Source organism: Chelmon rostratus, chromosome 19 (genome assembly GCF_017976325.1).
Source record: "Chelmon rostratus isolate fCheRos1 chromosome 19, fCheRos1.pri, whole genome shotgun sequence".
NCBI lineage: Eukaryota > Metazoa > Chordata > Actinopteri > Chaetodontiformes > Chaetodontidae > Chelmon > Chelmon rostratus.
Genome location: NC_055676.1, coordinates 10,435,758 through 10,450,347, shown reverse-complemented (window position 1 = coordinate 10,450,347; position 14,590 = coordinate 10,435,758). Strand labels below are relative to the sequence as shown.

General features: G+C 39.4%; 2 protein-coding genes across 2 annotated transcripts; both read left to right on the top strand.

Moving 5' to 3' along the window:
* The first annotated feature begins 960 nt into the window (after window positions 1-960).
* pus1 (pseudouridine synthase 1) lies at window positions 961-3,443 on the top strand. Its single transcript, XM_041960650.1, has 6 exons — window positions 961-1,290; window positions 1,421-1,647; window positions 1,727-1,864; window positions 2,098-2,200; window positions 2,362-3,062; window positions 3,258-3,443. The coding sequence occupies exons 1-6, from the start codon at window positions 1,227-1,229 to the stop codon at window positions 3,288-3,290; spliced, it is 1,266 nt and encodes a 421-aa protein (XP_041816584.1). The 5' UTR covers window positions 961-1,226; the 3' UTR covers window positions 3,291-3,443.
* A 1,497-nt stretch (window positions 3,444-4,940) lies between these two features.
* Window positions 4,941-10,176, top strand: noc4l (nucleolar complex associated 4 homolog). The gene is made up of 15 exons (XM_041960578.1): window positions 4,941-5,093; window positions 5,227-5,350; window positions 5,685-5,791; window positions 6,433-6,540; window positions 6,761-6,910; window positions 7,027-7,129; window positions 7,587-7,621; window positions 7,715-7,765; window positions 7,963-8,074; window positions 8,209-8,269; window positions 8,444-8,554; window positions 8,843-9,006; window positions 9,198-9,280; window positions 9,495-9,608; window positions 9,792-10,176. The coding sequence occupies exons 1-15, from the start codon at window positions 4,941-4,943 to the stop codon at window positions 9,909-9,911; spliced, it is 1,596 nt and encodes a 531-aa protein (XP_041816512.1). The 3' UTR covers window positions 9,912-10,176.
* The last annotated feature ends 4,414 nt before the right edge of the window (window positions 10,177-14,590 follow it).

The following is a 14,590-nucleotide window of genomic DNA, read 5'->3' as shown; positions in this document are numbered from 1 at the left end:
GAGACTTCTTTATATGGACTAAAAATGATGAAGAAAGACTTCGGCTGTGCATCTCTGGAGTTATAAAACAAACTCGTATTCATCTTCATCATGTCTGCTTGCTTAAACTGTATGAAGAGTTCAATATGGTGATTTGAGCAAAGGCGGGGGGAAGTCTTGGTAAACCTCTGGACACAGACATCCAGTATATTACAAACAAGTATTGTGCATTAACATGATAAATTATACTGTGTATGAATATGATTAAGAGTAATAAAAGCTCAGTTGTTTGGCCATGACTATTCACTGATAGTCCTTGAAGCATACCAACTCTCATTCTGTTTACAATTTTTCCTGAGTGTAACAACATGAGATTTACTGTGAAAGCCGATGACTTAACTAACTTAAATACAACTTGATGACATTTAGAAACATACACTATCTCCATCGGATCTGACTGACTCTTGTGTGATTTTGCTGCACTCAAGTGGACAAAAATATTATTACATGCGGATTTTTCTCTGACTGCTCTGCGAACTGTGTTTATCCTTTATGTTGCTCCTCTACTTAATAATAATAATAAAAAAAGAAACATGAAACCATTCTGAGCACATGCTAAACCGACTTCTATGACAACAGTCGTCTGAGACTGACTTTATCATCAGGTGCTGCAAATGTGTTGGAATATTAGAACAGTGGTCCTGGGGTGCATTAAATATCAAATGAAAAAGTGAAAAGGCAGGATTTTTCCATGTACGTGGATGTGAAAAGGGTCTCATAAATCCCTAGACTTAAATATGCGAACAGGGACAACACACAACATTGTCATTATTTTGCCCACAGAGTCTACACTTCATTCATTTTTTCATTTTTAAAGAACGAAATGGATACCGGTGTTCACACTACTGTGACGTCTACATACACGAGAAAAGGACGACTCTCGCGATATTTACATCAGGGGTCAAAGTTGACATTGGCCATGTGTGTATGTTGCCGCATCTATCACAGAACTGTTAGCTAAAGCTACAATCTGACCTCTATTATAAATATTTAAAAGTATAGTTATTAAAATTTACGTTGAAAAAGCTGCCTTACGTTTTTAGGAGATTGCATGTTTCGTCAACGGATGACTGAAGTTAGTTTTATCTGAATATTGTGTTTACCTCCGCGTTAGCTTCCGTGGTTCAGCTGATGAGCCAGTTTGCATCTTTGAGCTGCGCGAGTTTGTCGGGATGGTTTAGTGTCAGATGTTTAACATCCGACCACTGTTGAGTGCCTTAGTTAACCGGAGACTGACGTTAGAGAGAATCGGTAAGCCAACCAAACAAAGACGATGTGACAGTGTGAATGTATTCAGTCTGCAGGTTGTGGATGAGTCTGGTCCTCTAATGGTTTGCCAGGATTTTGAAATTCCCTTTTGTTTTTCGTGTCATCCTCACAGGTGGCTTTTATGAGTGCTTCCGCATGATGAGTGAAGGATCCAGAGATGAGCAGACAGCCAAGCTGCTGAAAAGAGCCAATGAGGAAAATGAAGACTCTGCTGAGAGGGTTCAGGGAACAAAAAGAATAAAAGCAGAGGGGGAAAACACTGATGATGAAAAAAAATATCCCAAAAAGAAAGTGGCCCTCCTCATGGCATACTCTGGAAAGGGATACTATGGAATGCAGGTGCATATAGTAGCTGCTTTTCTTAAAAGCATTTTATTTTCTTAAATCTTGCTACATTGTAAATGTTTCTGCGTTTCAGAGAAATCCTGGAAACTCTCAGTTTAGGACCATTGAAGATGATCTTGTCACTGCACTTATTAAATCTGGTTGCATTCCTGAAAACCATGGCGATGAAATGAAGAAGATGTCTTTCCAAAGATGTGCTAGAACAGATAAGGTATGGTTTTGTGCAGTTAGCACAATGGGAATTAATGTTGCAGCCCTGGGCCAACAAGGCAGTGTTGAACGTGAATCAAATATCCTCTGCATTGTGACACCTAATTGTTGTGTGTTGATTGTTAAAGTTATATGCCTAACAACTGTAATGTAAATGGTGCTGATGATAAGAGTTGGCATGATTATTGATAGAATGTCACTGACAAGCTGTGTTTTTTGATTGAACTTGTCTAGGGTGTGTCTGCGGCTGGCCAAGTGGTGTCTCTAAAGGTGCGGTTGATAGACGACATCACTGAAAAAATCAATGAGCATCTGCCAGCTCAGATCAGAGTGCTAGGTGAGACATTGGTCCTTGCTGTCCTTATACATTTTAAATAAGAAGTCCAAGACGATGAATGCCTCATCTTAAAGAATGTTGACGCTAGTTGTTTCTAATAATCCAGTGGAGAAGAGGGATTTTTAACATTAAGCAATTCATTCTTACTTTTGTTCTGACAGGTCTTAAACGGGTCACCCAGGGTTTCAATTCCAAAAACAATTGTGATGGTCGCACATATTCCTATATGCTTCCAACAGTGGCCTTCTCCCCAAAAGACTATGATCCTGGGAATATAGCAGCCTTTCGCCTTGAGCCAGAGACACTTCAGAGGGTCAACCGTCTGTTTGCTCTCTACAAAGGCACCCATAACTTCCATAACTTCACCTCTCAGAAGGCTCCAAATGACCCCAGTGCCCGTCGCTACATCACAGAGATGTCTTGCGGAGAGCCTTTCATCTGCAGCAATACTGAGTTTGCGGTGATCATTGTGCGAGGCCAGAGCTTTATGCTGCACCAAATCCGCAAGATGATCGGCCTGGTGATTGCGGTGATTAAAGGTTACGCAAAGGAGGAAGTGATGGAGCGCAGCTGGGGACAGGAGAAGGTGGATGTGCCCAAAGCTCCAGGACTGGGGCTGGTCCTGGAAAGGGTTCATTTTGACCGGTACAACAAACGATTCGGAGGGGACGGGCTGCATGAGAGGCTGGAATGGGACCGTGAGGAGGAGGTGATCAAGGCCTTCAAGGAGGATCACATCTACCCCACCATTGTTGAGACAGAGTGTCAGGAGGGCTCCATGGTCAGCTGGATGTCCACACTTCCTATCCATGACTTTGAAGCCACAGCTACTGACCCACAAGACAGCAAGGACCAGAAACAGGTATCAGAACAGTGAATCCACAATATACAACAGCACAATACATTAAAGTACATCAGTGTGAGATTATAAATAGAATCAGAATGATAAATACAAGGCAATTCATTTATAATAGAGTAACAGCATTTATTTAAAACCTGTTTGACATTAAATATCCATTTTGTTAAATTTTCTTATTAATTGTTGCTCTCCCCACAGGACAATGCAGATGCAGGAAATGACTCCGATTAGGTCACCCTGCCTGCTGAAAGAAGAGACATTTTCTCCACAATACATTCTCTCTGTTTTGTTGGGATTGGCTTTGTTTTTAGTGTGTCTTCCAAGATTGACTTTTTTTTTAGGGGATTAAATTCTGTTTCTCTCATACAAATATTATTAAACAAATGGCAGGATAATACAAGCCTCTGTGTTCTTTATTATACCCTGAATGTAGATGCCTGCTGCCAACCTGCATCTCAGTATTGGTTGTTAGTAAAGCTACTACACTCTTTGCCTTTTAAGCTGACCCTTAAGAATAAGTTTAGGTTTTTTCATGTCTACCGTAATACAATAGCTACATACCTATATATACATGGAAAGAGTGACTGGTTGCTATAATGATTTCTCCTGTCCATACTGGCTGTAAAGCAAATTTCACCTTACCACAGCTCCACTGTAAGAGAATGGGGACAAATTCCACTGGCCACCTTTCATGCAAGAAAGCATTTTAAAGTTCAGCTGAAGCTACTATGAGGGCTAAACACTCAAGAGTGGGCCAAGTATTTGTAAAATCTTGGTTATTAGTTTAGATAGATAGATACTTTATTCATCTCCAAGGAGAAATTTGCAGTTCCAGCAGCTCAAAAGGTGGACACACAAGGACATGCAAAATAAAACAAGAACTACTTTCAAGTAATGAAAGAACGACTTTCAAGTAAGTGGCAAAAATACAATACAAAATAACAATATAAGAAAAAATAGTGAAATAAAAATAAAGAACTAAGCTATACAGGATAAACATCTTAACATTTTGCTATACAGGATAAACATCTGAACATCTGGCTATTCAGGATAAATAAACAAACATTCGAGCAGTTAAAGGTGTATACAGTAGTGCAGTTGTGCAAGGCACACTATTTTTCTTTTTAAAGATGTACATGATGGAGCATAATAATAATAATAATAATAATAGTTTTATTTGTATAGCACTTTTCATAGAATTTCCTGTCTGTGAGGTATGATTTGAACCAGTTAAAAACAGCACTAGAGATGCCAATTAAATTAAGGAGTCTACTTAATGATGCAAATTTACGGCCACTAAATGCTCTTTGTTGAAATTTATGTTAGTGTTAGTAAAATTATTAACAGAAACCTTCAACAATGCTGATTAAAATAAACTGGAACTGTAATAAGAAAATTTAAGCCTTTCATTTTTAGTCTATTTTTATTGGCATGTATGAACTAAAAAAGTCAACATCAGTACTAAAAGTGGACACTGAAGCTTTTATATCAGAGGCATAGCGGTGACTGTAGAGTTCACATGCAACTGAACGTTGTTGATTCTTTATTGCTCTTTAGTATTATAGCGAGTAAAAACTTCACCCTCCAGTCACTATGTGGCGCAACAACAATTGAGTGTTTAGGACTAACGCTGCATTCAAAGACCTCTAGGTTTACAGTGAATTAGCCCCCCACCACTTAACTGTGAATGACGTATTTCCACGGCAGTGAAATAAAAAAAACTAAATCCACACCCTAATGCGACAATATTTCAACAATCATCTCTACGTATGAGTTTACGTTCATGACCAATTTTTACGATGTCCGATTTTTCCATGATGTTTAGAGTCTTGTTTTTCGTATTTTATGAATATCACGTGAACGAAACACCACTCAGTAATCATGGCGCCGGCCAAAAAACGCAACGTGAGTTCGGCAAAAACAACAGAACAAAGTATAAAAAAAGCTAAAATTGACTTAAATAGCAAAGTCGGAAGTGTATTTGAGAGCAGAAAACATGCCAACGACGTTTTCGACATCCTTGAGGTCCTTGAGGTAAATACACATAACAAAGCTACACTCATATTCGTTTGAGCAACTTAACCGAATACTTGTTGGGAGCTAACAGGTTGTGTGCTTCTCTGGGTTGCTAAAACTAAATGCTGCAATATTCCGTGTTCATTTCCAGTCAGAAAAGGAGAAGGATGTTGTCAATGCTGTCGACGCGTGCAGCAAATTGTTCTGCACCTTGCTGGAGAGGAAAGATCTGTATATAGGAAAACTGCCTGGAGAAGAGGAGGCGTTGAGTGGTGGTGAGTATGGCCTGAGAATCCTTCATAATTAACCCTAGTTCTGAGGTAATGTTGGCAAGTTTCACGCCAGCACTGCTGTGCCTGCATCTCATGAGACAGATGGGATATCCAGTGAAACGTGTGCTGAAAATGACATGACATTAAAGTCCTGTCATAAACACATATCATTAATGTCCTACATTTCATCTCTGATGAAATAACATACATGTTTGTACTGCTCTGGGTTTGACATGGCTGTGCATCAGACAAGAACATGGTTACATACTCTCTCAAGTGTAGCAAATCATATCGTTATATATAATTTGTTTCACTGTGTGTGTGTTTTCTGGCTCAGGAGGGTATAGTGCTGAGGAGAAGTACCGCATGTTCATGCGACACCGTTACAACAGCTGTGTGGAGATGCTGCTTGAGCACCTCAGCCATGAGCTCCACAGAGTCAAGGTGAGTTGTCTGATTTCTACTTGACTGGAAGTGGTGCTCACAGACACACACGGCTCATGGTTCTTGTCTCTTTAGTCACACATTTACTTCAGACTAACAGAGAAGAGAAGGGTCACACAGGTGAGCAAATTCTTTTAGGCATGACGTTATATCAAAGTGAGTAATTACACATGTGCAGTGACACTGTTATTTTCCTGTACTTCTCACTAAGGCAGTACAGGTGTTTATTGTGTGTGGGGCTTGACATTGAAATGAAAATGGCAGGTGTGACTAGGTACACTGTTATTACTACCAGTATCCTGGAATCAGTCATCCCCTTTAATAATAACACTTGTATTTTGCCCTGTTAGAATTACTAGTGTCTGCAAACTTGTTTATTATTATTGCTGAAAACCATGGAAATAATTGTAGTGTGTGAGAATCCAGTATTATGTGGTTGATTATTGGCTTTTATCTTGTCATGGCAGCAGCTCAGGTTCATTGATGCCAGTCAACTTTAAACTAACTTAACTGACTGATTTTGCATTTTAGTGTGCAAGTGCATAACAATTACCCATTATCATGCACCTGGGGACCTGTGAAAAGGAAAAGCTGTCTGTGTGTTCTTTGTTTTTTTTTAATAAATAACTGTCTGGTTACAGGAGAGTGCCCTCTGCTGCCTGATGAAGTTTGCTGCAGCAGAAGGACAACATCCCCTCGAGGACTTGGACTGGAGTGAACATTACAGCTTCCCAAGAGAACTGATGGGGGTAGGATTTTATATCATGTGACCTGGCCATCAGAGGAGGGTTTAACAGTATCCTTCTTCTGTTCTTTAATGTCACATCAATATTACTTCAATAATTTCTTATTTCAGCAATTAAAAGAAAAAAAGTCATTTTTTTTTTATGTTTTGAAAACATCAACCTTTTTGCCATTTGTGGCACAGGCACCTTCTGATAGTTCTGGTATTTCTTATTTCATGGTCAGGCAGTGGTGGACAGACTGCTGTCAAAAACTGCAGACAACTCCCTGCTGATCTCCAGGTTCCAGGAGTTCCTTGAGATGGATGACGTTCGCTATTATGTCATGAGCTCCATCCGAGAGAATCTGGGCCAAGTCATGGACAAAACCAAAGGGGTAGGAGATGCTGAGCTCACATGCTGTAGTGTGCTTTTTTAATGCACAATTTAGATGCAGTTTGCGAATATTAACTTGTTTTGCTGAATGCTGATGGCCTGTGTTGTTCCTCTCAGGCAGTGGTGCCTGTATATCAGAGCAATGTGTTTACCCTCATGTCCAACATCAGTGTGCCAAGCCAGGAGTCAGAACTCACCAACTTTATGGTCAAACAGGAAGGTGAGAGCTGCTTTTTCACACTGTCACAATGCCATAGTGTGAGTTTGTTCTTTGCAATGATGCTGAACTGTCACAGTGTTGGGGGAAAAAGGCCTGTGTGTACTGTAAACTGATTTTGTACCGCATGAGTAGCTAATATCCGAAAATGGCAAGCAATTTGTGTGAGTTCAAGCATGTCAGCAAACTTATAATTGTCCTTAACGTATCCATTGGGTGACACAGGAAATATGCAGGGCTGTGCTTCACTAGCAGCTGCTGTGGCAAAGAGAGTGGTTGAGTGGCAAAGAAGAACTGATGTCCAGTAGCATAATGTTAGTCAGAGCTAGCAAAATGTCAGTAATATAGCAATATTTTACGCTGGAAAATCCCATTAAAAAGAAACGTGTACAGAATAATTACCGTACTATTTAAATTTTTAAATGTCTTGTACTTAACTAAAATGTGATTTTTTTTTCAGCCAAGCATGAGGACTGGAAAGCTGCCAGACTGAATGTAAGTTACATATTTTTAATCAGACATTGACGTTTTCTGCTTGCAACTAAAATATATCCTGAGTATGACTTTAAATGCTATACCTCATTCCAGGAACACAAACGTGTCTTTGAGAGGATGTGGCTGGGCTTTCTCAAGTATAAGGTATTATAAAAACTGTTGAAGACCACAAGCCAAAACGCGTTCGTCTCATGCTAAAGTTGTTCTATATGCTACAAGTCTTGCTGTGGTTAAAGTGCTTTTACTTCTTTAAACAATTTTCTCCAGTCAAAATGTGTTGCTTGTACACACCTATGTCACTATGCACTGTGTCTCATTAATTTCTCATCTCTCTGTTGTAGTTGCCAAGCAACATGTATAAAAAGGTCCTGGTGATCCTGCATGACTCTATCCTGCCACACATGAGTAAACCCACGCTGATGATTGACTTCTTGACTGCAGCCTATGAAGTTGGTTAGTTGTGACAGTATTCATTTACTACTTTAAATTAGCCATAGTGGCATTTTTACATGAGGCCTCTTGGATGTTTTATTTATATAAGATGATGAATTGTAATCATGGCATTTTTTCATGTGTTTGATGAACAGGTGGGGCTATCAGCCTGCTGGCCCTCAATGGCCTTTTTGTCCTCATACATCAACACAACCTGTGAGTATCATATGAAAAATACATTTTTTGGCCACTTGTCATTATCACACTAATTACAGGAATATTTTGTAGACCTTTGAACACAGGCTGCATCCTCACTCTAAAAAGGACAAACATAGAAAAAATATTTTAGAATTACATAAATAGTGTGCTGTATGTTGTTTGTTTTTGCAGAGACTACCCTGATTTCTACAAGAAGCTGTATAATCTGCTTGATCCCTCCATTTTCCACGTGAAGTACAGAGCACGCTTTTTCCACCTAGCTAACCTCTTCCTTAGCTCCAGGTGAGATCATTGGTGCTTCAATGAAAGTTTTTTTTGACCTTCAATTCACACATTTGTAGTTCTAGTTAATACTGTTTGTTGTTGACCTGCAGTGTCTAAGTTACAGATACAGTATAACCGCACCTTTTTATTTCTGACCACTGATGAGCCTGACCGATGTAACTGCAGGTCAAGTTTTACAACAGCAATAGCTACTAGGGAAAATGTGTGTTTGTAATTAAAAACTGACTGTATCAGGAATCTTTAAACTTTCAAGTTACCTATTAAATTGTTTATGTTTACCTTCAGTCACTTGCCAGTGTACTTGGTGGCTGCGTTTGCGAAACGCCTGGCTCGCTTGGCTCTAACAGCACCTGCCACAGCCCTCCTCATAGTGTTGCCCTTCATCTATAACCTGATCCGTCGCCACCCGTCTTGCAGAGTCCTTATTCACAAGCCCAGCACAGAAGATGGTGAGTGCCAGTCACACTTCTGTTCATGGTTTTAATTTCATTCATTTCAGTCCAGAAACAATCTGGACGTCAGGGGTTTTTAGATACCGGTCAGACTCATTATAATATTTTGTTTGTTTGTTAGAATTTTACTGTGATGTACGATGCTGTTCTATAATACAATGGATGTTAAATTCTATTCATTACAACAGAGCCTTTGGAGGACCCGTATCTAATGGATGAAGAGGATCCTGCTCAGTGCCGTGCCTTAGAGAGCAGCTTGTGGGAGATTAAGGTGTGTACAGTTTATGAGGGTTTTGGATTCACAAATGAATCATCCATGACACTGACTATAACTGAGCCATGGCTTGTGTCAGCCAAAGTTTTTTGTAATGTTGATTGGAAAATGAGAGAAATGAGGAATATCAGATACATTTAGGAGCCTCACTTTATGGAAGTATTTATTTCCATTTTAATTTTACATTTTTTTTTCTTCGTCTTTCCTGCAGACACTGCAGAAGCATCACCATCCAGACGTGGCAAAAGCTGCTATGCTGATCAACACACCCCTGCCAGAACAAGAGGATGACATCAGTGAGGTGCTGGAGATAACAACATATGAGGTGATGTGACACTTCCGAACTTAACTGGTTTCTTAATCCGTTTCTGTAGTGTTTAGTAGTTTAAATTACACAATAATGTCTATTAGTGTATGGAAACTAATTGGAAGTTAATAATAATGCTAATATTCATCTCACAATCATTGTCATCTGGGTAGCATGAATAATGTGTCCAATGTTCCCCAGCTGATGGAGAGAGACCTGAAGCAGCCTCAGATCAAGAGCATCCCACTGGAGTTTGAAACTGCCACACAGTTACTAAAAGGAGGGGGAGATGTGTTAGGACAGCACTTCTGTCTGGATTAAAACAAATAAAAACCAACAGAACTGCATTCATAGTGTGGTAGAAATTTCTGGGACCAGTTCATTTGTCAGGGTGAAAGTTTACAGCAGTTTGATCTGAACATGAAGAAGACATCTCTTCTGAAAAATGATCTGAACGAGTGTTTGAGACCAGTACCAATGACTGCGACAGCAACAAGGACAGCAATGCATTTGATTTGGAGTTGTGTTATGTTTTTTCTCCATTACCATTGATGTCTTGATTTGAGACTATCAATAAAAACCTTTTCTGAAGCTCATGGTGAATACATCTGTCTGTTTCTGTATGGCACATTTTTTGGACTGTTAAATGAAATCAGTCACAGATGTAAGTGATGATCACACAGACAGCTCTACAGAGCTTAGGAGCCTGTTTTTGCTAATTTTATATCACTTGTACTGTTGATTTTAGTGTTACTGGTACAGCAGCAGTTAGCCATTTTCAGCTAAAAGCTATACTAAACTCAGTGTATGCTACCTAAAGAGCCACATTTTCTCAGCAGTTGACAGCTCCAGTGATGAAAGGAGAAGCAATGTTAGATTTTTATGTGTCAGTAACACAGATTAGCTTTCAGTTAATGTGTAAACAGGCAATCTTTTGCTAACACGTTAGCTTACCTTTTTGAGACAAAAATGTGTCTGGGCTGTCTCTGTGTTGTGGAGGTGTTCTGCCCTCAAGTAGCCACAAAAAACAATGCAGTATTTAAGATCCTGTGTGCCCAAACAGGTGTTTTTTAGGTTTACTGTACTAGGGTTTAAGTTAGCTAGCTTGGAATGACGTCCACTCCACACACTAATGAAATACGTATAGTTCACACTGGATGCAACGAAATTAACAGAAAATATTAGTAGAGGAGGTCAGTGCAAACATCCACACAGTCCTGAGAGCTAATTACTAAGCTAATTAGGCAAAGGTAAAACACCTGTGTGGCTGGATTATGAGTTCATGTTTTTGTTTATTGCATATCAAACTGTCTTGCGCACTGCTAACAATGCGTTAGCATACCAGCAAGTATCAGGGTTATGCTAACGTTCCAAGCCCTGAAGAATGTTGACAGTGCTTGCGCTTGTGTGGCCATTTTCCCCCTCATGTTGTGATAACAAGTGCAAAAGTAGCCTTAAATGCTATTTAATGTAGCTCTGAAATGCATTAAAACGCTCTTCAAAGTTAGCCTTAATGTTCTTTACTGAAAAACCGAAAGGTCCCACCAGATGCAACAAAATTAGGGGGTTATTCTGGAAAAGGTCAGTGCAAAGATCCACACAGTCCTGAGATAAAATAATTAGGCAAAGAGAAACAGCTGTGTGGAAAGACTGAATTTATGTTTTGTTTGTTACATATCAAACTGTGTCTTATGCATTACCATGTCTTAGCTAAAAGTATTGGGGTTATGCTAACGTTTGACGCCCTGAAGAATGTTGACATTTACCGCCTTTGTGAGGCCATTTTTCCCCTCATGTTGTGATAACAGGTGAGAAGTTAGCCTTAAATGCTCTTTTCCATCTCCTGTTTATGGTTCATCCTCTTGATGAGCTTGCCATATGGTCCCACAGCAGGCAGCCTTGGGTACAAGAACACCATGAGAGAAAATTCTGAATCATAACTGACTTCTGTTTGAAAAGAGCAAGTCATGTGAGGGAGAAGCTGTCCTAAACGTGACGTTATTACAGATACGTGAAGGAGAAAAACATTATTGGAAACATCACTGTGCAGTGCTATGGCGTACAGCATCCCTGCAGTTTGTGCTTTTAGGTTTTAGAGTGTTGATGTATTTCAGTGTTTAAGGCTTATTATTAAGGATTATAAGGCGGACACATGGCACCAGGGTTGGCCAAAACCAGAAAGATGAGAAGCCAGCAAAGCAGAGGATCACTGTGAAGAGGATGAAAGAGACCAAAGAGCATCGCTTCAGTTGGTAATAATCTTTTAGTTTAGTTATCTGTGACAGTATACAGTACTTTACTGAAAAATTTGCACTGCATGCATGTTGAGGATTTTTATGAACATTTAAGTTTTGTAGTTTTTCAGGTGCAGCATTAGATATACTCTTTTTTTGGGTGTCTTTTTTAAGCATATATAAACTGACATCTTACAAAGTTTTTTCCAGTTGCCGAAATTCTTTCCCTGCAGTTGAAGTGCATGCATGAAAAACTTTAGACACAAACAGAGCTTGGACTCCAAAACCACTCACATCCGCATTTGTAAAAATGTTTTGTAAGACAATGCTCAAGCGCAAAAAACGTCATTGTTCACTCAGAATCAACCCGAGATAACTAAATGGCGTCACGATAATAATGCACTTTTTCAGAGAGAGATGACCAACTCTAAATTAAAGCAGCAATATCATGAAATCAATCATAGTAATGGGATGATAGATTAATTAATAGGTAGATAGCAAATGAAAACCCCCGTTCAGGCCTGGATAATGACGTAGGCACAGCTCTCTCCTCTCACTTTGGTAAGTCTGTGGGAGAGATGCTTTGCACTGCAGGTTGATGGAGGGCTTGGCAGGATGGGACATTCCTTCATAAATCTACAGGACTCCTGAGCTTTCTGTTTTTGTCGTTGTTGCTGTTTTTGTTGTTGTTGTTGTTGTTGTTTTGTCTGTCCTCCTCTTCCAGTCCCCTGCGAGGAAATAGAAGCTGTCCAAGGTGAGTCAGCACGGAGAAGCTGTTTGAGCATTTGGCTGAGGCTCTGCGAGAGACGGAAAGAGTGAGCTGATACATCCTACAGTCCCCCCCCCCCCCCATTACCTCTGAGAAAAAGCAAGTATGAAAACAAATCACTTGTTTTTCTTCTTTGTCTATTAATTATTGCCACTTTGTTGTTGATATTATTCAAAAGAGCAGGTCATTTTTTTGAGTATCTCCAATCGAAAATGGTCAGTTTAATGTTTTTTAAAACATGATCTTGCAGTTGTTATTTTTTGTTATAAAAAAGTGCATTAGTCTAAAAACAGATGACTGAAATCAGCTGTTTGAGTATTTATTATGATGTAGCAGTAGAGTAAGATAAGTCTAATCTCATGAGGTACAAGCAGCATTAACCTTCTTAACCTTCCATGTGTCACTGTATGGTAGTTACTGTGAATACGGTATTCCTGTGTGTGTGTGTGTGTGTGTGTGTTTGCGCAAAGGTACAAAACAGGACAGCATAGATGGGGATTTAGTACTGACTGATAAAAGCTGATGTTTCTTCCACGCTCCCTCCGTCATTGTGTTGCTGTGATACAGTAATCCTCTCTTATGTAACTGAGTGAAGCACTCTCTCGCTCTCCTACTGAACACGCTCATACACACATGCACATGGGCAGACACATGTATACGTCAATCATACCAGTCAGCACCCACAAATGCATGTAGACATACTGATGCAGGGGACAGCAGTGTTAAATTGGAAATGTTTGCTGTCAGGGATTGATTGTATACTTAGAGTAACATGCAAGTTATGTGATGTTTATTGAAAGAAGATGAAGGAATTGTACAGTAAGTGCCAAGAAACTCTTTGCTAGATTGGTTAGTGCTATGTGCATGCATTGCGATGCATTCTTCTCTGTGTGTTTGCGTTTTTTCTAAGTCTGCTTCAAGGTTAACAGTTTAGGGGAAATTTGTGATAATAACGTAAAAATAAAACAAACATTTTACTGAAAAAATCTTTTCTACATGATCTACTTTACTTTTGCAATGACTGTCGTAAATGTACAACATTTTTTGCTTGAAATTACAGTGATTTGTAAATTCATTTTTTTTGTGATGGATTTATTGTACTGTAATTGTTTTGAGTGTCTTACTAAAATAAAACTGGATGATAGTTAGAAAAAAAGAAACTTAAATGGAATATTCTCATATAAACTCTTACATTCAGGTGACTTATCCAGCTAGAATCTGTAATCAACTGCATTTTATTCTTCCATGTACATAAAAAGGTTAAGCAGTTTTTGTAAAAGTGAAATTTAGTGGAACTTAAGTCTAAGTTCTAACTAGAAACACTCAAATAGAGACCCGAGTAAATACATGTGGTTATTTGTCAAAATGCCAAGGTATTTCTTGTGAATACTGAGTGTAGTTTTCACGTGTATACATGCTTGCAGTACATTTCTTATTGATGCATTCAGTTGTTTGTCTTGGTTTTGTTTGTGTGTGTGGTTCAGTAAGCATATGCTTGTACGGAGGTGTGAGGAGAGTGTGAGGCTTGAAGTGTGTAATCTCTGGTTGTGTGTGCTTTTGCAGGTGATAATGCGGGATCACACATCCAGTGTTCATGTGGAGGAGCTGCTGAGGCAGTCTCAGATGGAGCTACAGTGGATCCAGAGACAGCTGGCCATGATTGCTGCCAGAAACATACGCCATCACCACCTGCACACCAAGAGCAAGGTACTGTGGTGCCACTTTCTGTAGGCCTGTTACTACTACTGCTACTACAGCTATGATACAAACTTTTTAAGAGGAGTTTATATTCCCACTACACCATGGTAAGATCATCCTGTTACTAACATGAAACAGAGCTCCTCTGTTGTTGGTCCTCTCGAGAGGAACAAATCTGGGGATAAAGCACTAAATTTATCTGCTCGATCTAATCTGTCAGATTTTCATTATACTTCATTGTGACGGGACAATAGATAACTGTTTTGCAGAGTTATGATGATGATGGAGTTGCCGTTGCA